We start from the raw sequence: 24935 nt of genomic DNA, 5'->3' as shown, positions 1-24935 counted from the left end.
TAAGAGTGCTTACCCAGTACCTCTCCCTTCGCTCTCCCTGATCCTAGTTACTGTGTTTTGTTCGTCCCTTCATAAATATTAGCATTTTTTTTATTTTTCCAATCGTTAAATTGGTTTCTGCCATAAAGAAAAAAAAATTCAGATGTAGCTCAATAAGTATGTATTCTTTAATTCTAAAACGCAACAAATAAAACTAGGCAGAACCACAAATATTCCTGGATCAAAGAACCTTGGTATCCTAGTGGCAGAAGGGCAATCTAGTAGGGGCTGGCTTGGAGCAACGGGATGGGGCAGAGGCTGCTGCAGCCCCTAGAAGCCTATATCAATGGGCCTAGAGTTAGTAGCAGCTCCCGATAGTTTGTGGCACCAGGACCCGAGTCAGTGCAGCCCCTGGCAGTGCAGGATTGGGCTGGTGACAGCCTGTGGCAAAGGGCTGGGGTTAGCAGCCGCCCCAGCAGTCCATGGCAGCGTGGGGCAAAAGCCCTGGGCAGCCCGTGGAAGTGGGTCCATAGCCCAGTCAGCCTGTGGAAGTGGAACTAAGGCTGGGATTGGTGGCAGCCCCCCGCCAGTTGGGGCCAGAGCCCCAGACAGCCTGCAGAAGCAGGACCAGCGGGCTGCTGTGGGCCTGGGACCAGAGCCCAAGCCCTTGGCAGCCCGGCCAGGGCCAGAGCCAGCCCCCAGCATCCAGTGGCAGCACTGGCTTCTGGGCAGCAGCAGCAGGTTCAGCAACCCAGCAGGCATCCCGGCCGGGGCTGGAGGTAGTCCCCTGCCTCTTCACTCCCCCCATCCCAGCTGGCAGAGTCGGAGGCTAAGGGCTGTGGCAGGGAACCTTCTCTGATCTAGCGAATTCCCTTGTTTGGGACCAGTTAGGTCCCCAGGTGCCAGATAAGAGATGTCCAACTTTGTCTTGTGGAAGAAATGTTCTTTAGGTGCAAACTGTTATCTTTTTTGTATTTTGGGCATCTTATTGATATAGTTTGTTGCATTTCATATGAATATATGTATGGATAAAGTCAATTGTTTTTTTTAAGTTGTTCCATGCAGACCAGAGGCTGCAAAGAGTACAGCTCCAGCTGAAAGATATGCAGCATGCTGTTGTGGATTCAAAGCCTGAAAGTAAGTAGCAATCCATAAATGTTGCTTTTTACTTCTCTTGGTGCTAGATTCAGAAAGAATGAAAGTTGCTTGGTAGTTATTTATTATCCTAAAGTGCCAGAAAGGAACCTCAGAAAAGCTGAAGAAAGAAACTGTTTGTTCAGTGAAGAGCTTATAATCTGAAATTGTCAGCCCTGGCGCACAGCAAAGAATGAAGGAGACAAACAGTAGAGAAGAATGGAGTGAGGAGGGAGAGTTTAGTGTAATAGCAACATGAATGTCTCTATTTAGGCATGTGTATGCTTTGGTGGCTTAATTTTTTAATATTTTAAGAATACAATATTCAATACTAATGATTATAAACTAGAAAGAGAGGTGACTGGAAGTAAAAATGACCAGTGATGTAAAAGTTGATGGATTTAATACAAACTATGTTTTTAATCAGAAAATTTTATGTGTATTGTGTGTGATTGGAGAAGAAAATGTATAAAATACTGCCTTTTTCAGAAATGAACGTGTACTTGTAACATAAATATAGACTTGTTTTCCGTAGTTCCCTTCATTTGACAAAATATTTAGCTGAAAAAAAATACTGAAACTTTTTTTTAGCTGTTAGGGCGGGTTAGCACTATAGCTTTTATGAAACTTGAAATAAAGCCACTTTGCAATTATATTTGTTTCTCAGTATACAAATTGCATGTGGTGCTTTGTTCTTAACATGCAATTGTTGCCCATGTAGTTTTATCGGACTAGATCAGGAGTGTCAAACTCAGTTTACCTTATGGCTAGTGGGCCATTGGGGATTCCTCTCTGGCAGGGCTTGGGGCAGGTGGAGGGATCTCCATGTGTTACCCTCGTCACCCCTGTATTTTCTAGCCCTGGATGCTGGTCCACACACTCCCCTTCCAGTTTAACACTCCTTCCCCCCCTCGGTGCTATCATCAGTAGCACAGCAAGGCTAGAGCAGAATGTCCCTGTGGGCCAGAGATGTGCGCAGAGTCATCCCATCCATAGGATGGATTTGGTGTGGCTGCCCTTGCACTTTGGGGGCCCCTGCAGTGCCTTCTTTAACCATCTTATGGATAGTGTGGTCCCCCTTACTAAGGTTAGCCCTGGGTGGACTGTAACAGGGGTCAGGTCCCCCGGTACTTACTGTGGAAGTGGGACCTGTGAGGAAATGGAACTACACAGCTGTCTGCTCTGTTCCACTACCATCTCTCAAACCAGCCTGTGCTGGGTCTGAGGCGTTGTGCTTCCTGTCAATGCAGTCAGTGCAAGGGGCTCCAAACCCTGCTGCTGCACTGGTTCAGGCGTCCCAGTAATCCACAAAGCTGTGTCCCTCGGGAGATGGGGGCATGAGGGAAAGGGTGCAGTGAGGGGGCTGAAGGAGAAGCAGGGAAAGGAAGAGGTGGATCAGGGGCTTCACTTGGGGGAAGTGTACAAACACCCCCAGAGTCACAAAAATTCAAGGGTCAGCACCCATGCACAGGACGGATTGTGGAACTGCTCAGGCCATAGATGGCTCCTAGGCCATGACTTTGAGACCTGTGAACTAGTTTATCACCCTTACTCATCATATTGAATATGTCTCTGTGTTTGAATAGCCACAATGAAATCAATAGAATTACTCACAGACTAAGGTATTACTCAATGTGATTATACAACTCATCTCACAGTAAAATCATGGAGAGATATCATATATGCATTGTTAATTCTGTCTCCTGAAGCAATCCTTGTATGATGTTAAGTTTCTAATTAGTCATTTAAAGGAAAAAGCAAGTCTGCTTGGAGCACAAAAGTGAGACTCAAATCAGAGTTCATCTCCCATCTATGGGTCTGACTTTTATGTAATCTTGGGCAAAACACTTCTCAGTGTCTTGGTTTCCTCTTTTACACTATGAAGATAACACCTTAAAGGATTGGTTAAAGGTTTAATATATTAATGTTTTACAATCACTGAGAATGAAATTCACTTCTGTATAGACGGAAAGACGGAAAGCACAAGATTTAAGTGGATCATAAACTTTGAGTTGTCCCTTTTCCTGGGATAAGTTTCAGCCTGCGTTTTTAGGATGAAAGGTTCAGTAGAAGGTGCAAATGGCATTAGCCATGGAAAGGTATGGCCTAGATCCAGCCACTGTTCCTGGGCTTCTGCTTCCATGTAAAGCCCTGTTAGATCATTGGAGATCTGCACACATTCAGGGTTTCATGCACATAACAGAATCAGGGCTGTGTTTAGATTTGTGCATTGCCAAATAAAGTGTTGCTCTTGCCCATTAGATACTTTAAATGTTCTAATAGCTGCATATAGATGAATCATTTGGTTCAAATTCTAGGCCACCAAATCCTCTCTCAAAAAAGAGGGCTTCTAGTTTGCAGCCCTCTTGTTATCTTGAAATATACTGTCTCCTTTACCAAACATGCATAGTCAGATATCAAGGAGATAGAAAACTGATCATAGCTGTTACAAAACCAGATGTAGAAACGAGATCTAATTCACCTACTGTTAAAATAAATATATAAAAATTGAACCTGTATATTGTAATGTGAACAGAATGAAGAGATTAATGCCCTCATTTCTTAATTTAAGTCTTTTAAAAAATCCTCTTAATATAGTGGAGAAGATATTTGCACAGACTTTTTGGGGGCTGATGAAGCCATGATTTGCAAACTTTTTTTTTTTAAATCCGGATGCAGGATCAGCATGTGAACTTCAAATGAAACCAAAAAGGGTTCTGAATTACATGACTCAAAAGAAGTTTGTAGGGTTTTTGTAATCATTCAATTTTTTCAGTAGTTGTATTTAGCTGCCAGAGATGTTGCCATGCTAAAGCTATGTTAACATTTCTGTACCAGTTCCAAGTTTTGTTTTGTTTTTTAGTCCAATGGAAACTTTATGGGTTAGTTTTATGTTAGCTTACAGAAGCAAAGGCAACACTGTAAAAAATTCAATACACCTGTCTTTTTATCACTGAGATTAAAACACAGAGTAGGTTAATATATTGAGATAGAACATTTTCGGCCTTGCTTACAAAAGAGAACCAAGTGTTTAAAGAGTCTGGGCTAAATCATGTAGTCCTTACTTAAGTAAAGACCCTACTGAAGATTTGACTGAGGCTCCGGGATTTGGGTTTCTAATTGTAGCTTGTCAGGGCTGCTCCCCACTCTGGCACTCCAAGTGCAGAAGGTGGGAGCCCACAAGAGACCTTTTAAAAGACCTTGCTTTTATAGGCTCTGCTTACAAAAACTCTCCAGAGTCACAGATTCACTGAAACTGGGAGATAGGCTGCCACCATCAGGTATCCAACTCCTTCTTTTAAAACCCAGGAAGAATCACCTGAAATTCTTCCAGAGGAGTACTCCAAGCTCTTACCACAAGAGAGGTTGAAAAACAAAACCGAAAAAAACCTGAAATCTATAGTAGCTGACCTCTCAGCCTAGATAGACACACACAGAGACCTGTTACCTTTCAGGACACAAGAATCAAACAATCACCTTTAAAAAGGCGATTTTATTAACAAAACAAAAATATATACTTGATAAAGCATACTTGGTTGATAGATTTTACAAAACAACTGAGAAAAAAGCAGATTAAAACACAGAGAAAAATGGTATCTCTAGAATAGCTTGAGTAAAGTGAAGGGGAGAGAAGGTAGGAACATGGATTTCACATAGAGAAGTTTAACCAAACAGCAAAATAAAGAAAAATACCCTGATCACAACTAAACATACATTTCTCCATTCTGCTTACTATCCGTACTCCAAAGTCTAGTCCATTCCCATGCCCAATATTTCTTGTAGGTATGGTAATTCCGTTTGATTATTTCATCTTGCTTCCTCCAACTATTAGCTAAGAACTCACACAATGGAGAGCAGGCAGGTATATATTTACAATTTAATTTTCAGCACCTTATCCCATTGTTTCTTCTGGCTCACTGCAAACACCCTTAGCTACCTGAGTTTAAACCTTTAGATACTGAGTGCTGGCCATCACTCCTCCTATCCATCATACTTTGTGTTGGGAAGAAGCAAAGTTACTGCTCCCCAGAGCAATTATAATGTACCAAATGTGGTTTAAAATTAAATTAGATGACTAACGGCATTAAGTGGGGTTTAGTTTATTTAAAAAACTTTGTTGGTATGTTTAAGACCTCTTAAAAGTTCTAAAAATGTTTGGCTCCAGTTCTTTCAAACAGGATGCCTATTCCTACCAATTCAAATCCCTGTCAGTTTAAAGGCTGTCTGAAAGCAGTGGAGTCTCACTGCAGGTTTGGTATCTTCTCCCCTAAAATCAGTCTCCTCAGTTTTCAACCTGTATCAGATTCTTTCACTTCTAACAGAAAGAGGAAAATCTGTTTCGTGAATGTTGCTCTTTAGCAGGTGTTTTATTGGGAGCATTCTGTACGTCTTTGTAAGAAATGCTACTGATTGCTTTTTCTCCATGGATACATCAGTGCTTCAAGCTGAGGTTTAACTCCCACCCAGAGGAGACATATTTGCTCTAGCTCTCATCTCATTATCATCAAGATATGGTGAAAATAATGTGTGTCACCATGGCAGCATGAGCAGTTTGATGAGCTAGCTGCCCCAAGTACATGTATAGGGTCTCAGGTGCACAGCTAGTCTGTGCCTTGGATACACTCTTATTTTTAGTGCATTAGTTCAATGAGAGCTAGTACAAGTATGTCTCCTTCAGCTGAGAATTGCACTCCCCTGCTTGAAGAGTAGATATATCTCATGTTATAAACTAAAATGAAATTTAATACTAAGAAAAGTTTATAATCATGGAACTAAGTCACTGTTTCTTATTGTGTTAATTTTCTGTTAGTATTAGTGTGTTTTAGCTTTGCCAGGAAAATATTACAGCTGGTTGTTACTAGAGGTTTTGTTCTTCTAGAAATGTAGTTGGGGCAAGTGATTTTAAAAGATGCACCATGAAAAATGTTTGACTATTGAACTATAGGTCAATATAGGTTTTTTGTTATGTGTTTGGAAATGACTGTTCTTGATTTCACTATGGCAACCCATCCCAGTTTCATTGAGTTCAGCATTTAATATTTTCTTTAATTTTAAAGACAGTTGCTGTTACTACTAAAGTAAGTGCCATGAATTTGCAGTTTCTAATTTTTTGCCTAGGATATGACATAGTATTTTTATTGATGGTGGCCAGCAGACAGAGTGGTCTGAAAAATCTAACTCATGCTTTCTCAGCAAGATTGTCCTTAATTTGCTTTTAATATCTCTGCTGGCATAAATACAAATTGTTATTGCCAAGAAGGGAACTGAATTACTTAAATTCTTGGTCCTTGTCCACTGTAGAGAACACTATTGTTCATTTCATTGGCATGGACACTGGGATGTGGATGACTGGCTGTAAAAATATTGATTAAAAGTATATGTTAAGATGCCTGTTATTAACAAGCAATACAATTGGTAATTGATACACTTGGCCATATTAATAAATAGTAATAGAATCAGAAGGGTAGTCACTTTAAAAGATCAGTAAAAGTAGAATTGCTTCATATAACATGTCCTATTTTTAACCTTACTCTGTACAAACATAAGATGCCCTTATTAAATAAATTTCATTTAAAAAGATCATTGAAGCAGTACTTTGTATCCTATGTTATAAATGCATTGTATTTGTTTCAATGAAGTTACTTCATCTAAATTCTTAGGGAAGAAGTTGCTTGTCATAGGATAAATTCTTGTCCACAATTAAAGAGAAGAGGTAGTTTTTTAAAAAGAAATAAGATCACTATGGCACATTGAAATTTGTTTCTCAGAGGTTTGTTAAAAGAGCTGAGTGATTTGGTGTCGACAAATAAATCCTTATATTAATAGGTTTCTCATACACTTGCATTGAAATTAGGCAGATGTCCCCGTAACATTTGGATAGGGTACATTTATTTTTTACCATTATTTTTGAATAAAACGTGAAATTAAATAGAAAAGACAATACAGATAGATTCAAATTCTTATCAGGGTCTCTACTTCTACCCTAAGTTAGTTCTGCCTACTTGTTTTTCCCTTTGATATTTTCATACCTTCTGCTCCTTGTTTCCTACCCCCCCTCCTCTTTTTTTCCTCCTTCCCCTATCTCCCTTCTCCCCTATTTATTTTGGGTCTGCACATCTTAAACTCAAAACTCCAGTTATCTGAAGAAGTGGTCTGTGCCCACGAAAGCTCATGATAGCATCTATATGTTTTGTTAATCTATAAAGAGCTATCAGACCATTTGTTGTTGTTTTCTTAATTTATCCTGTACAGACTAACTCGGCTACCCCCGAACTTCCTAAGTTAGTGGGTTTGGCTCAGGAAGTTTTTCTGGCCGCTGGAAGAGGGGATAAAGACAGGCTCCTCCCAGATGTTACTTTAATAGCAGAACAGCACCACTACTTTTATAGGACCTGATTCATAGCCCATCAAATTGGTGGAAAATCTTTTGTTGACATCAGTGGGCATTAGATCAAAACCACAGAACACAGATATGCAGTAGTCACAGAGTACTCAAATTTCCTCATGCAACAGAACTGTACCTACCAGTCCTGCTGTATTTTATGTAATGTGTGGCTGTAGAGGCAGAGGGTGGATTTGCTCCTGATATCTTAAACTCATGTAGAATCTGATTCTTCTCCTGTATAAGTCAGTAGCAAAATTCCCATTGACTTTATCTGAAACAAGATTGGACTGCTAATCAAATAAATTATTAGTTAAAAGCTGAAATTGTGTACTTAATGTGCCCCATTGTGCTTAGACAGTTCACAGATACTTCTGACAATGGTCTAGTTGGCATATACAGTATGTGCTGCAATTCAGAAATATAAGAAGATTATAAAGCTCAGTCCTTAATTTTTCATTACCCTGTTTTTGCCAGATTTTCAACCTTTGCTTCTATTTTTTTGGGCCCACTTTTGCAGTACAGATGGACTGATTTTTGCTTATACAAAAATGATGCAGAAATAAGAGAAAACACTGACACTTATTGAAAAATAACTCTTACAGTTAACGTATTTGCTTTGTGTATTTTTATTATTTGTTATAGAGGAGCTTGTAGCTATGCATATGCTGTAAAAAAGTTTCTTACATTCTTTTTTGAGTTTCTAGCATCCCTTGAACCAGAGACAAGTCTTTTCTTTGGCCCATGAAATTCTACTCAGGTTTGCTCGAGTCTGAAGTCCAATAATAGAGAGAGAACACTACCCTAGTTAGAAAAACAATTTGCATGAAAAAGGAAGTGAAAGAACTATAAAAAATAAATATGTATATCAAATGGAAAGAGGAACAATTAACAATGAATATCAATTTTAAAAGATAAGAATAATAGAAAATTGATACAGGAAATAAAAGAACAGAAGAGAAAATCAATGACCAACAGAATTAAGGATAGTAAGAAGTTTTTCAAGTAATAACAAAATGTATTTGAACAAAGATGGAAATAGTAAAATTGTCAATAATGATGCAGAAAAGGCAGATAGAAATATGTGTTCTGTATTTGGGAAAAAGCCAGATGACGTCAGCATGTCATACAATGATTACATATTTTTCATTCAAAGAGCTACTTGGGTGTTAAACACGGGTAATAAAATTAGATATTTTACAATAGCAGTTTCAGGTAACTTCTGTCCAGGTGTTTTAAAAGAACTGGATGAGTAGCTATTTGGACTGTTAATTTTGATTATCATTAGGTTTTGAAACCGGGGAAATTTGCAGGGACTAGAAGAAGGTAAAATTGTGGCAATATTTAAAATGAGCAACCAAATAACCCATGTAATGATAGGCCTGTCAGCCCAACATTGATCCCAAGCAAAATAAATACAGGTCTCAATTCTTTCCCTCCTGCCATGCTGAGTGAGGATGCAGCACGGGAAAGGGGGCAGGAAGGAGCTGGCTCCCTATGAGCACTGACTCCTGAAGAATCACCTGCCCCCTGTGCTGCCTCTGATAGAGAAGCAACAGTGTGGAGGAAGGGGGCTGGTGGGAGCTGGTACACATGGGGAGTGGCTTTCAAGCTGGCTCCCTGCATATATTGGCTCCTTTGGAGCTGCCTGCCCCTCATGCTGCTGCCTTTCTATCACAGACAGCAGGAGTATGGGGTAGCAGGAGCTAGTGCTCGTAAAAGTCAGCTCCCCACAAACACCAGCTCCTCCAACCCTCCCCGCCATGTGTAAATGTGTACCCACTAAAAAAACGAGCAGTTACAGGTTTATCCAAATACACATTTGTTAACATCCCTAACCATGCCACTACCAAAGCTAAAATCACATGCACTGTACTGGGATCCTTTAGGGAGACAGCCTCTCAAAGACAAAGAAAGAGACAGATCAGCTCCCCCCCCCCCCAAAAAAAAAACCTTTTGAACCTAGTACATTACTCTATTACAGGGGTAGGCAGTAATTTTTATTGGGGGGTCATGCCAAGATTTTGGTAAATGATCAAGGGCCGCACTTCTGTGGGGGGGGTGGGCTCTTGGACGATAAGGTGGGGTGTAGAAGGGAGCTTGGGACAGAGGATTGGAGTGCAGGAGAAGGAGTGGGGTCTGAAAGGAACTGTGGATGAAGGAAGGGGTTATAATCTGAGGCATGGATTTGGGGTGCAGGTTCCAGGAGAGGTTAGGGGTGCAGGAGAGGATTCTGGCCTTGAGGGGAGGGATGGAGGAGGTGAAGGGTCTGGGAGGGATTTGTGACATGGAGGAGGTAGGAAGAGGGGATACAGAGGGTTTGGGTGGTGGCCTGGGGCAGGTAGTTAAGGAAGGGAGAGGAGGTGGGGTGCCAGAGGAACCATCTTTCTGGAGGCACTTACTTACACAGCTCCCAGCCAACAACTCTGCAAACTCCATTCTTGTGGGCTGCTGGCTCTGCTCCAGAACAGAGAGGGAGGGTGGGAGGAAAAAAGGAGGAGTGAGGAAGCGAGGAGGTTTCATTTGCTGCTCCTGACTTCAGCAAAATATGTCAGCTTCTATTGGCTGGAAACTGGCCAATGGGAGCTTGCAGATTTTGCTAGGGGGCAGGGACAGCATGTGCTTTCTCCTCCCCACCCAACTTGCAGAGCAATTAGCAGCCTGCTGTTTAAAGCAGGAGCTCCTGCTCTGCAGTAAGGGTGCTAGTGAGGCGGCTGCGGGCGAGATCCGACGGTGTGGTGGGCCAGATCCGGCAGCTTGGTGGGCCATATTTGGCCCACTAGCCACCTTTTGCCCATCCCTTCTCTACTAGGTCACCCTCCCCTTGGGGATAACAGCTGTCTGCTGTTGCCAGCTAATATAATTAGTCTTGTAGCTGAAGCTGTGCTGTCAGTGATGTAAGTTCAGAATTAAAATCTTTCACTGATGCATGATGAGGGACAATGTTACTGTTTCACATTTTAAAATTTGGTTTTACCTTTTTTCCTTTAAAATACTTTCAAAGAAGCAGTAAAGAAAACAAAAAAAAAATCTATGTTTAAAATGTTATTGTACCGTATTATTTATGTTACTAACTTAAGCACTCAAAAGTTAGGAAATATCACAATCTCCATTTGGTCCTTTTGTGTGCATTCATTATAACAGTCTTTCATTGCATGAGTATATACGGTTTCCTTCCATGGGATCCCTGCCTCAATCAGTGCATACTGTGGGTGGCTGTCAGGAAATGAATTAGGGCTATGTAGTGGAAGTGGCATCCATGGGTTATCTGATAAAAGAACTTGGAAGTGGTGTAGAGAACAAGATGGAGAATTGCAGGAAGAGAAGGGATCTTATGGTTAAGGTATAAGCCAGTTATAGACTTGCTTAAGTCATGGACTTCCTCAGGGTTGCCCATAGAATTGTTGGGCCCCTAGGAGCATGGGCTGGGGTGGAAGACCTGGGATCTAGCTTTCCCTTATCAGCCAGATAGCCCTTCAGCATGCTTGGCCCATGCTGCCCATAGCTGTGGCAGCAATTTAAAGGAGTAAGGCACCAGCTGCTTCCATTCCCGTAGTGGTGGTGGTGGTGGCAACAGCTGCAAGCCCGGGACTCTTTTAAATTGCTGGGCTCTGTGGCAGATGCCCCTTTTAGACCACCTCCCATCAGTGGCAGTGGTTTACCTATATGATCTTGAACAACTCACTTAAACCTAAATTTTGGCAGGAGGCCACTAACTGCGTGTTCCTCTGTTCTTTTTCTTTTTTTATCAGATTGGTTAATGTTGCAAGTGTCAATGGTAGAAATTTGGAAAATTAAGAGTTTGGAAAGAACTAAAAGTTTGAGAGTTGAATCAAGTTTGAATTTATGTTCATTAGTAGAATTATGGCAAGAATGTGCCTAATTCCTGCATAACTGAGCAAATAATTCTTCGCCTAGCCTTTTCCTGTAATAAAAAATATCTGAATGGAAAACATGAGGAATTGCTGTTAATAGTTTTTCATGTGTAAATATGTAGTTGGCAGAATTTCGCTAAAATAATCTTTGGGAACTGGGCCAAACTTACTATGTATCTTGTGTATGGAGAGAGAAATAAAGTCAGAGTTGAAAAAATTAAAAACACGGTTTTACAGTATGTAATGGAAAGATCTAAAATACACTTGTTCCTCTGCCTTCTAGCCTGGGAATTTGAACAAAACATGATTCATTGAAAAACACTGTTTAAAAAAAGTTTTAGTTAAACTGTAAAAATAGCATTCAGAGAGCTACTTCCCATATGTCTAATCCTACAGAGTACAATATTCCAAAATTATTTGTTAAGGAAACCAAATAGGTTAGTCATCTGTGTTCTGTTTGCACTTTCCCATCAAGTTGTCAAGATTTTACTTGCTTCACTCCTTTACAGTATCTTCAGGAGCATTCAGGGAACAATCAAAATTTAGAACTGAGTTGGTAACAGTTATCAGATTGTTGGAGAAATAAACCCAAATACCAGCAGTTTCATAGCCCCTTGAAGCTAGTCGGTTTCTGCTCCTCTTGGAATGCTTGGTTAGCATTTATAATACCATATGCACAGTGGGATATTTAGAAATGTATAGCCTTATTGCAAAGAAGTAAATTGCATTAGATATAAAGTACAAGTTGAACCTCTCTAGTCCAGCACTCTCTGGTCCGTCAACATCTGTGGTCTGGCATGATTTTAATTAGCTGGATGTCTGCTTATCACTGGTGTGGCCGAGTTTCCTGCGGTCCCATAAAAAAATTTTTCAGTCACCAGTCCTGGCTCTTTGTGTTACATGTTGTTGTTTAGCTCTGTTTTACCCCTAAATGTATTCTAAGAGCCTAGTGAGCAGTGGAAGTGTTGGTAGGCTAGGTAATATTGACCTCCCATGGTTCAGCAATTTCTCTGGTTTGGCACCAGTCAGGTCCTGAGGGTGCCAGACTAGGCAGGTTCAACCTGTAGTACTATTTGGGGGTCATTGTGGATAATCAGCTGATCATGAGCTCCTAGTATAACACTTTGGCCAAGCGCTAATACAAATGTGGTATGCATAACAAGGGGCATAGGAAGGTATTGACTTCCACATTGAGCACTGATGTAACCATTGTTGAAATACTGTGTGCCATTCTGAAGACCACAATTCAAGAAGGACGTTAATAAAATTGGAGCGGGTACAGAGGAGAGTCATGAGGAAGCTTAAAAGATTAGAAAACGTGTTTTATAGTGATAGGACTCAGAGCTCAGTATATTTTGCTTAACAAACAGAAGGCTAAGGGAAGACTTGATTACAGTCTTTAAGTACTACAAGGGGAAGAAATATTTAATAAGGGGCTCATCAGTCTGCCATAGAAAGTTATAACATGATCCACTGGTTGGAATATGAAACTAAATGAATTTATGCTGGAAATAAGGTATACATTTTAAGTGAAAGTAATTAACCATTGGAACAATTTAGCAAGGTTTGTGGTAGCACTCCCCATCATTGATAACTTTTAAATTCAAACGATATATTTTTAAAGGATTCGTTCTAGGAATTATTTTGATGAAGATTTATGGCCTTTGCTATATAGGTGGTTTGACTAGATGATCTAATAGTCCCTTCTGGCCTTGGACTCTATGGTTCTATAATAGTCAATATATTGTAATGTCCCTTTCAATTAAAGAAGTTGGAGAATTAAAAATCAGCCTAATATGAAAAAAATAGCAGTTAGTTTCCATTTAACTCAGTTGGTGTTACTTTTGTTTCCAGGCCAAGAGTAATCATTACACATCCCCTGCCAGGGCTTATGTTCCTATTCAGTACTGATTCCGAAAATTTAGTACACTATGTATGTGGGAGAAGTGGCTGCACTTATAGAGGTGCTGAGTTTCTGCTGTAACGCAAATCATAGGAAGAAGGAACCCAGCTCTGATGAAAAGCTTGGTGAAAATTAAAAATCACTGCATTTTTGGAAAAAAGTAACTCATAACTCTGCTGTGCTGGCCTACATTTCCTTTCAGTAAACCAGATTCTAATGATAAGGTGGCAGGTGAGTAATTGCTGCCTGCATAATAGCTACTACATGAAGCTACACATTGTCTCAGTTCTGAAATCACCATTAAAGGGGCAATTTTATATATTGTATCTTATTTTTCATGGAAATAATTGACATTTTCCGTAGAGTAAGCCAATATATTTTGTAGAGAAATATATAAGTGTGTGTTTAAATGGCCAGTGTAAACAAAATAATCCTTATAAAGTGCTGGAATGGAAATGAAGCATTCACTCACTTCTGGAATGTGTCAGTTTTACTTCATTAATAATACTGTTTTCTCTAGGGCCAGCTTTCTTTCTTTTAAGTTTTTAACGCCTTTTCCTCTGTTCCCTCCTTTGTTCCCTTAAGTCAGTTGAAATAAGGAGCCCATCCTTCTGTCTAAAAAACTTTGAGAACAAAAAGATGAAGATGGTTTGGCCCTCCCCACTTCCCAGATGTAAATAGCTGCAGGAGAGTCACAACCAGTGTTTCCTATACGCTGATTGCCTGGGAAGCCACCCAAAAGAGATGCAGGTGCCACCCAGCTGACTAGCAGAGCACTCATAGTTGACAGCCTGTGTTTCTACTACTGGTGCACATCTGCACATGCCTCAGTGCACATAACAAAATTTATTTTCCACATGAATGAAAAAAGGGATTATTGGTCACAATCCTTTTTCATAGGCCTATTTCTCATTTTGTTTTGATCTGATCCCTCTATTGTTTTTAATGGTAAAGCCTTCAGATCCTCAGCTTTAGAGAATCACAAGGCAGATCAGCTGTCTCCAGTTCTGGCCTCTCCCCTCTCACCCTACATTTTCATCCCTGTCTCAGCAAGATTAGTCATATCCAAGTCTCTCAAATTTTTCCATGCCTGTGTGGAATGAGTGAAAAACTGGCAGAGTCTGAATGTTTTTCTTGGCATAGCTAATTTAACATTTTCTGTAATAGCTGTAACAACCATGAAAACAACAGACATGCTTCTAAAGTACTTTGAATAGCTACGATACCATTAGTCTTTTTTTGTGCCCATCAAATCCATGAAAATATTATAAAATTTATCTCCCTACTGTCATATTATCTTGTGTATGCTTTCCACATCACAGTCTTTAGTGGCATCTCTGGAACTAATTGAGCTATTACCGCCTATTGTCATCAGAAGAGTGAACAAAATAATGATAAAAATCTCATGGCTGGTTTAGTTTACTCTGTCATTACCCACTAGTTGTGATTTTTACTTATCTGAATGTATTAATGTTCCTTTGTGAATTATTAGGAAAATAGGATAAATTACTATATCTATCAAGGACAAAATGGTCATAAGCTTGGTAATGGGCAGTGCACATCAGGCTTCTACAGAGCAAACAATGCTTTCTTCTATTGTACCTGTGGACAGAAATTCTGATCTTTCTCAGCAGTTTCTTTTTGTCTCTTTATATTTCGTTTTTATTTTCAGTATTTTTAGTCCAGGTAAATTTATGTGATTTTTTTATTTTATTTTATTTTTATTTTTTTTAAGCCAAGAGAATGGGCCACCCCTCTGGCAGTTTAAAGGAGACTTAAAGTGAGCATGAATTGCAACTTTTTGGCTCTTGTAACTGCCAGAGCAATGTAAAGAGACCCTGTTGTAGATGAGAATCTCAAGGGCATCATAGACTGCCAAACTCACTAAGGCCCACATTAGAACTCTTACAAATGCTTATTAAAGATTCTGGGTCAAATTGTGGACTGGTTATGTTTTGAGTCACAGATAGAGAGAGGGGGTCAAATATAGTAAGAGTGCTGAAGTGGTAATAAGAGTGGACAGAGATTTCTTTCCTCACCTCTCTATAATTCATAATGGGCTGAAATAATCCACATGCAACCAGGATTATGTGTGCACAGAAGTGATGTCAAGATTCTTACTTTGATGCTCCAGCCCTGGGAGTACTGAGGAGTGAGTGTTTTGAGAAGCCTTGAGCAAGCCACTTAGACAGGTGCTGTGTTTGGCCGCTTCTTTTTCTGAATACACATACAAAGATGGATACACATAAGTGGCCTATGGCTACATCTACAGTACAGTGGGGATCGACATTCTGAGAGTGATATACCAGCAGTTGATTTAGTGAGTCTTGTGAAGACCCATCAGATTGACCGCAGATCACTCTGCAGTTGACCCCTGTACTCTAACCTGGACAAAAAGAGTAAGGAAAGTCAATGGGAGAGTTTCTCCCCTCAACCTCTATGGTGTAGACCCTGGGGTAACTTGACCTAAGGTACATTGACTCCAGCTGCATTATTCATAAAGCTGGAATTGCATAGTTTAGGTTGACTTTCTGCTGCAGTGTAGACATAGGCTAAATTTGGTCTTAAATGTAGTCCAAAATCTCATCAGTTTTAACATAACAGAGAAGTACCACATAGCCCAGTTTTGTGAATGAAATGGGTAACCTGGTGTTTGTCTGAATGGGAATGGTGACACTTTTCATGTGAATACTGCAAATTGGAGACTGTATCCAATTTCAGGTTAATGGAGTTTCACTGAAGAAGGGTTTTTATTGTAGTTATATCCTCAAGAAGAAAATTTGGAAGGAAAGCCTATGTGGTTTGCTATGTTACATGTTATTCTTATTTAAAGAGATAACCAGAATTTAAAGTATAAATCAAACAACTAGGTATTCCTTTCAGTTTTGAGAAGAGGGTTCAAGCATTATGCTCTAATTATTGTAATCTGTTGTTAAATAACTTGATGTGTTGGTTAAATTACAGTTATTATGGAGTGAACCCTAATTATTCTCTACATTCCTTTGTTTAGACGCATGTTGATTCAATTTTTTTTTTCAAGGCTTAATGAAGAGACTGGAAGAGGAGATAAAGTTCAATTCATATCTGTGCACTGAAAAATTTCCTAGAGAACTAGAAAGTAAGAAGCAATCATTGTATTTCCTTCAAAAAGTGGTTTCAGAGCCAGCTATGGGTCAGTCTGATCTCAATGAACTTGAAACGAAGGTATGTTGAATCAAAACCAAACTATTGTCTTTTTTCTTATTTGTTCCCTAAACCTTTTTTTCATTCCCAAGTATAATTATCTTATTTTTTTTTAAAGAAAAGAAAAGGTATGAGTGGCTGACTTGACTTAGGACCTGGTATTACTTGAAATAGCTATTTTGGAATAGGTGTTATTCTTTGTAGAATGAGGTTTACAGAAGTGGGAATAAGCCATCCATTATTTTGAAATAACGGAATTGCTGTGTAGACACTCACATAGTTATTTCGGAATAATGACCATTACTCAGATATAACTTTGCTGTGTAGACACACCCTTAGAGAAAAAGTAAAATATTGTTCAAACGGAATTGCTGTGTAGACACTCACATAGTTATTTCGGAATAATGACCATTACTCAGATATAACTTTGCTGTGTAGACACACCCTTAGAGAAAAAGTTAAATATTGTTCAAACAGAATTGCTGTGTAGACACTCACATAGTTATTTCGGAATAATGACCATTACTCAGATATAACTTTGCTGTGTAGACACACCCTTAGAGAAAAAGTAAAATATTGTTCAATCGTATACATGATGAGTATAAGAAAAACTGGCTAGTGACTCCATAATTTTTGTAAATGTTTAGAGAAATGTTTTCTCCCAGCCTAAAGGTGACCCTTCATGATATCCCCATATACCTCAGGCATGGCCCATGAAAGATGGGTAGAAAAAACAGGGTGAAATCCTGGCTTGATTGAAGCCAATGGGAGTTTTGGTGAAGCCAGGATTTCACCCTGCATGTCCTTGTAATAGATCTTAATGCTAGTATTTAACTGTCACAGTAATTATGGGTACAAGCTACTCTATATTTGCTTAGGAATGGTGTAATTAAACTCCTCCCTTTATCTGAAGATCTGAGGAAAGGTGGCGATGGAAAGAGTGATGATTTAGCTCACACTATGATAATAGTCAAGTATTCCACACCTTCCATGTGTAATGAAAGAGGACAAACTTCCAAATGGATAGTGAATTTAGAAGTAATATAGTGAGAAGAAAAATAATCTGTAACAATGGAAAGATCACCATGTGCCTACAGTGCACGAGGGAAAGGAAGGTACTAGACATGTCTAGCAGAAGTGCCTGAAATCATGAGTGCTATTTTGATTTATAAGAAACACATTGCCGTGGATGACAGAGGTTCCAAAATGCCGCTATTTCAGATCTAATTTGTGTTTAATGATAGTGTCTTCCTTGAAGTATATACCAGTGTATGGCAGTACATGGTGGTGTTATTGGTTTTACTTTGATTATAACACAGCCTGCTGGTACCAGGTGCTGTGAAAGCCAGATGGGTGTATCCAGGTCTGCAGCATGAGTTCATGCCTTCCACCTAACTGATCGCCACCTGCAACTAATGTTGATTCCTCTCCCTGAGCTTGGCTAATGCTAACTTACCCCCCACAGTAAGCTCATCTTCCTCACCACTTCACAAAGAAGCCTGCTTCATCCCTATCCCTTCTCACTCCCATCTCAAAAAGTCCCTTTCACCACTTTCCAATGTTTAACTCTTCTTTCAGCCCAGTCTGCCACTCCCAACACTTCACCGTCCAGGGTAGGACCTGGTCCTTTTTCCCCTGCCCCAGTATACCATAAGAGACATTTCTAGGGGGCATCCCTCATAGTGTAGACTCACTCTCAATCCCTGGTCCCAGACTGGGAATTACATTAGCAGAGGTTAGCCCAAAGGGGATCGTGGCATTAAAATGTTTAGAAAACAACAATATAAGGAAATTCATACCCTCTTGTCCATTGCAACATAGAGTTAATGCCTTTAGAAATAAAAAAGCATTTTCTCAATCTTCTGCTCTTTATTCCAGATAAATGAAGTCAATGCTCAAATTAATCAACTGATTGAAAAGAGAATGATGAAATATGAGCCTGTTGATAGTAAATTTTCCATGTATCGACAACAGGTAAGAACAAAAGCTCTATTGTAAGGAGCAAAATCCTCTCAGATTGACTGATATCTACACTTTTGAGATGTCTTTTTTATGCAAAACTAAATTAAACAGAAAAATATAAAGTATAAATACGCAAGTTTGAACAGAAGTATATTTGCATTACATAAATCCTGCACCCACTTAGTGGTGGGCATAGTTCTATTGAATGCAATGGAACTAAGCCTGATAATAAGCAATTACAGTATCACACCCTTAGGCTTTGTGTGCTAGATGCAGCAGAGAGTCTGTATTCTAGAACTAACACCTAGAGCTGAGGGCACTTTTCTGTAGAAATTAATGGAAGTTAGGGCACAATCCATGATCATTTCCCAAGTTGCTAGTCTATTCTTGGAAATTTACTTAAATAGCCCATCTGGAATCAGAATATTCACATTGGGGCTTATTTTGGAACACCTATATTGGTAATTTCCAAGTGTAGATAAGACCTAAAAGATAAAAACCTAGATCCTGGTTTGGCAATTACCACAGTTGTCTCTGTCGATAAGAAGCTAAGAGCTGAGATGCCATGTACACAGAATCACTTCTGATAAATATATTTGGGGGGGAAGGGAAGACATTTCTTTCATTCAGTAAGGAGACTCTAGCATTAACGATACCTACATTGTACTGTGTTTTGTTTTAATATGCAGAAAACACTAGATTGCTTGTTCTAATATTGGTGTTTGATTTTTGGGGAAATAAAACTATGATATAAAATATATGAGAAAAATAAAAGCATTTTAATTACCTTCTTAAACACATTCACTTTTCCATGAAATAGTAGGCAACACTAAATATACAATATAGTATATGTGGTGTAAAAATTTCATTTAAAAACCAATCTGTCTCTATGCGGCTCAAATAGGTAAAATAACCTGTAATCCTTTATTTCTTTCCTCATCTTTTTCTAGGTTGCAGATATTTAATGGCTCAGTTCTGTTGCTAGTTACATGATACGTATTTCTGTAGGTTGGAGTTATAAAAACCCATATTATGACGTGTGAAATCTTTCAAAATCTTGGATACCTTTCCAGTTAAGCCTGGTTAGTGCATCTTATATATGCACTAAAAAAGACTAAAATTAAACTGAGCAGCAATAATCTACGCCTTATTTTCTTTAATGAAAATTAAAAATTCAGATACAAAAATTAAAGGCAAATGTAAAAATATTAATATGAATCCAGAATATAATTGTTAATGTGAATCTGGAACATAAAAACTCTGGGTGAAATCCTGGTTCCAGTGAAGTCAATGATAGTTTTAACCATTACCCAAAACGGATTCAGGATTGAATCCATTTCTATTGTTGTTTTTTACTTCCTATATAGGTACAAATGGTCATAGTAACAACATTTTCTCAATAGACAATTCCTCCCTACAATTATCTGTACAATCTCAATGTTACAACATATGAAATTTAAAATTTAACTTAGATTTTATTGATGGCTAAACATAGGTGACCAAGTGCACTTTTTACATACTTATCCGAGCTGATATTTAATGAACCCACAGGCATCCATCATTTCTCGGAAGAAAGAAGCCAAAGCAGAAGAGCTTCAGACTGCTAAGGAGGAGATGTCAAACATGGAGAAGCAAATGCTACAGAAAGCAAACCAGACCCGTGAGTTGGATGGCACAGAAGTTTTGAAAGGGGATGAGGTGAGCTGAAGTAGCAAGGAAGTTGGGGAGGATGATAGAAGATAAAAGATGGAGCATTTCCAGTTGAACTTACAATTTGGTAACCGTTACTATAGTAGTTTACTGATATTTTATAGAATGTTCATATAAAAGAAAGTGATAGTTTTAAGTCTCTGCTTTCTTATGAAGTATAATTTAGAATTTGATACCAAATATAGTTTTCAGATTTTTTTAAATTTCAGAAAATCTAATAATATTTTCTAGGGCTGCCAATTAACATGCATTAACACCTGCGATTAATGCAAAGCACAATTAACACGTTAATTTTTTTAATGTGTTAATCGTAGGTGTTCCTGCAGCACTGCCCCTTTGAAACGACACCAGGTGTTTCAAAGGGACAGCAGAGTAGGATCCTGGGATCAGCTGGAGTCCCCAGCTGACCCCGGACTCTGAGCAGTACTGTCCCTTTGAAATGCCACTTCGTTTCAAAGGGGCAGTGCCTGGGGTCAGCTGTGTGGCGCTGCCCCTTTGAAACGCTGATCCTAGGCTCCAGCTGACCCTAGGCTCCCACAGCGCTGCCCCTGTGAAACACCATGGAGCTGCATGGAGCTGGGATCAGCTGGAGACTCCAACTGATTCTGGGCTCCTGCTGTGCTCCCCTTTGAAACACTGGGGTGGTGTTGTCAAGGGGCAGCGCTGTATAGAGCCGGGGTCAGCTGGGGATTCCAGCCGGTCCTGGGCTCCATGCAGCACTGCCCCTTTGAAACACTGCTGCTGCATTTCAAAAGGGAAGCACAAGCGGAGCCCGGGATCAGCTGGGGACTCCAGCTGATCCCGGGCTCCTGCTGTGCTGCCACACAGGCAGCATTTTAAAGGGGCAGCTTCACTGAGCCTGGGGTCAGCTGACAACTCCAGCTGATCCCGGGTTTCCACAGCACTGCCCCTTTGAAATGCCGCTGCAGTGTTTCAAAAGGGCAGCCCGCATGATTAATCGTGCAATTAATTGTGATTAATTTTTTATTCGCTTGACAGCCCTAATATTTTCCATAGTTTATACTACAACAAAGCTTTTAAAACATTTAATTTGCAGCTATTTTCAGGTAGTTAATGTTTTCCCCAAATTGTATATAAATATTCATATATAATATTTACTAGACTTGTTGATATCTCTTTAGTGTCACAAGTCAAAATAATATAAGAGTTGATCTTGTTGAAATGGTGATAAATAGTGGTTTGGTCTTGCTAATAATGGTTTAATCACAAGGAATCAGAATTCAGATATGTCATGTAGTTCAAATTTACTAAGGGATATACAATACAAAATCCACAAATTTACATTTTATTCGTTTTAGGACACAGCATCACAGAGTGAAATTATCAACGATGACATAAAACATAATTTAGTACAATTTTGTTCATTATCCAGACACATTTCACTTTTTTTCTTTTCTCCCAGACACACTTGACATTTCTTTGTAACACAGCTTTTGACTCTACGTTCAGATTGGCTCAGGCTAAGCTTTATTTGAAGCTGCCCACATCAAAGAAGCTTTTTTTTTCTTAGATGTTTGAAAAGTGTTTGGCTGCTGTAGCTGGGCAACAGCTTGTTGCCATGCCAAGTTAACTTTCCTGATATATCACTTCCTGTCATGTGGAAAAAACTGACGCCCATATGAAGGGAACAGAGACAGGCACAGTCAGCGAGACAAAGCCTGCCTTAGCTGAATCCAGCTTCTTACCTCTCATTTCTTTTCACTGTCATGTATCTGCTCTTTACTTATCTGTACTGCTTATCTGGAATAAGCCTTGGTGATCTTTTGGCATGCCCACATCTAGCCTTCTTATATTACTTTTCGAGGAACTACCTTCCAGATCCCATCAGCCATGCCTCCTTCATTAACTCTTTCCTCAAATATCACTTTTTCTTCAGAGGAGCTTTACAAACTAAATGTGTATGTATGGATATGTGCACTTGTGCATATTTATACTCTTACATAAGTAATAAAATAAATGTTTAATCCTCAAGAGGGACACCTTACTTTAGTTCAACTTTTACTCAGACTTCCTTCCCACTTGCCCTTTGCCCACCTCCTTCCTAACTTCTGCTGAAAACAGGTGGAGCCACAACAGGAACTTACTGATGAGGATAGTGTTTAGTACGGTGAATGGTTTAGTTGACTGTAGGAGCATCGTCACATTAGTAAAACCCAAGTAATAAGTCTGCAAGAGCCAGTCTTTAAGCTATTAGTCTTTCCTGTCTTGTAAAGCACTATGCAGATCTGTGGTGCAATATCAGTAGTAATAATAACAAAAGCACTGAATTGGATTTCTTTTTACCAGCTATTTAGCCCTAGGGTCTGACTTGTCAGAATCTTTGACAACTTTTTTAATAAAACTTGGATACAGGCAATCTATGCTTCATTAGGTTCTCACTATTCAGAAAGAAATGATTAATTACTCAGCAGCAATTTTTTTACAACAAAGATATCCACAAACTCTGTTTTATCTCCATGAAAATTACTGCCTATCTATGTACTGTAAAGTAAACAAAAGAAACTTCATGTTGTGGCAAGATCTGATAGGAACAATTTGTTTTAATCTGGGAATTGTTAGACAGCAAGATAATACATTAAATTCAGGGTGCTTTGTTTCAGGCACTAAAGAGATGATTGGTGATAAAATATGCAGGTTACATGGCTGGGTCATAGCATGGAGCAAAGGTTCCCAAACTTTTTCATACTGGGGACCAGTAAATCCATTCACGAGCTTTTGGAGGACCAGTAACATTTATTTGCATATTAATTAAGCAAATAATGAATATGCAAATAAATTGTTTCTGGTCCTCCCAAAGCCCCCAGTGCTAACTTTAGCCCACAGAAAAGTCAGTCGGAGCTACTCAAGTGCAATACAAAAACACAGCCCTCAAACTTCACTAATGTGACCCCAACTGTGCTTGTGGGTGCTGGGACAGAGTTCTGGGGAAGGGTGCCAATGAGTGCTGGGGCAAGGGACAGGGCCCTTGTTGAGGTCTTGGGGGGGTGGGGAGGGGACAGTGACGGATACCTGGGGATCCTGTATCTGCCAAGGCCCAGGAAGTACGCGGGCTGCTCCTCTGTCCTCCAAACAGCAGCGTGGTACCACACTGATCCGTTGCACGCCTGATATCTTCCTGCGTGGGGGGAAGGGGGAGTCCTGGACCGTGCCAGCCCCAACCGCTCGGGCAGTGTGCGCCTTGCTCCTCCGCTCCCCATGGCAGCATGCACCGCCTGAGCAGCTGGAACCGGTGCAGTCCCGGATCCCCAGTCACTCCTCCGCGCACAGGAAGGCAGCAGGGGAACAAAGTTCCCAGTGCGTGATGGACTGGCATTTTAGGTACTGCGCCAGCTGTTGGGGTAGGGGGGAGAACAGCTCGCATGCTTCTGAGACCTGGTGCGCAGCTGCAGAACTGTCCCCTGATGCCGCAGGAAGCCTTTGCTACCTCCGTTGACACTGGGAGTTCAGCGGGGCGTTCATCTTGGGGGTTGCGGGCAGCGAGGTGGGCTCTCACGAAAATTTTTCTGAGGCCCAGTATTTTTTCTAAGGACCAGTACTGAGCCGCGGACCACAGTTTGGGAAATGCTGGCATGGAGCAAGGGATGTGGCCCAGAATGGAAAAGCTAAACAGAAGAAAATATTTGAATATAAGATGTTACCTGTGTTTAGATATGCTCATACACGTACATGCTTCTTCCTTTACAGACAACATGTTTGGATGCAGACTGTAAGGTGCACACACTATTTTTCAATAATGAATCACACTATAATACATTTTTTCTACAATCTTACTCTATTTATTAGTATTGCAGTAGTTTCTAAGAACCAGAATCCAGAACTGAGGTCCATTGTATTAGCACTGTACAAACACACATTGAAAAGTCCCCCAAGAAACTTGCAGTCTAAATTATGACAGCCCTGGTGGATATGGCAAACAAATGTGTGGGAAGGAAAGGATTAGGTAATAGTTATTGTATGTTAAGTAGAGATCTCATTTCATCACATCTAACCAGTCTTAAATCAGGGTGGATAAAAATCAATGATTTAAAAAAACCCTTTTAATTGCATTTTTATTTAAAACATAATTATTTAATTTGGATTTTTAATTTTTTAAAATCAATAAAACACTAAATTTGTCATTAAAAAATAACTGTTACAATTAAATTTCATCACAAACATGCTTTACATACATTTACAATCACATAACTATTAGCTCCTCTTGAAAGTTTTAGGCTTCCAATTTCTGTTTCCCAGCAGACTAAGGAAACCCACAAACTGGATAGGATTGTTTTTGTTCTGTGCTTATGTAGTGGACCTTGGCCAAGCACGGCAAAGGAATTAGTTAAGATGTCTTAAAGTCCAAGACACAGTATACAGGCAGTCCCCGGGTTACGTACAAGATAGGGACTGTAGGTTTGTTCTTAAGTTGAATCTGTATGTAAGTCGGAACTGGCGTCCAGATTCAGCCGCTGCTGAAACTGATCAGTTTCAACAGCGGCTGAATCTGGACGCCAGTTCTGACTTACATACAGATTCAAGTTAAGAACCCCAGGCATCCCCAAGTCAGCTGCTGCTGAAACTGATCAGCGGCTGATTCCAGGAAGCCCGGGGCAGGGGCTTCCTGTAGTCAGCCACTGGTCAGTTTCAGCAGCGGCTGACTTGGGGACGCCTGGGGCAGAGCAGCTGGGGTGCTGCTGGGTTGGTCCAGTAGCGCCGCCGCTCTTCGGCGCTACTGGACCAACCCAGCAGCACCCAAGCTACTCTGCCCCAGGCGTCCTGATTCAGCCGCTGCTGAATCTGACCAGCA

At 40.0% G+C, this 24935-nt stretch overlaps 1 protein-coding gene across 5 annotated transcripts in view; it reads left to right on the top strand.

Annotated features, from left to right (window-relative positions):
- IFT81 (intraflagellar transport 81) overlaps positions 1 to 24935 on the top strand; it is a 73024-nt gene that overhangs the window by 11415 nt on the left and 36674 nt on the right. For all 5 annotated transcript variants that reach the window (XM_075898600.1, XM_006135167.2, XM_075898599.1 and 2 more), the window contains exons 8-11: positions 1032 to 1116; positions 16314 to 16477; positions 18335 to 18430; positions 19970 to 20116. In XM_075898600.1, coding sequence (XP_075754715.1) covers positions 1032 to 1116; positions 16314 to 16477; positions 18335 to 18430; positions 19970 to 20116 — 492 coding nt within the window. The remainder of the gene's footprint in view (positions 1 to 1031; positions 1117 to 16313; positions 16478 to 18334; positions 18431 to 19969; positions 20117 to 24935) is intronic.

This window comes from Pelodiscus sinensis, chromosome 15, assembly GCF_049634645.1.
Source record: "Pelodiscus sinensis isolate JC-2024 chromosome 15, ASM4963464v1, whole genome shotgun sequence".
Lineage (NCBI taxonomy): Eukaryota > Metazoa > Chordata > Testudines > Trionychidae > Pelodiscus > Pelodiscus sinensis.
The sequence above is the reverse complement of the archived record's forward strand: the minus strand, read 5'-3'. Positions and strand labels throughout refer to the sequence as shown.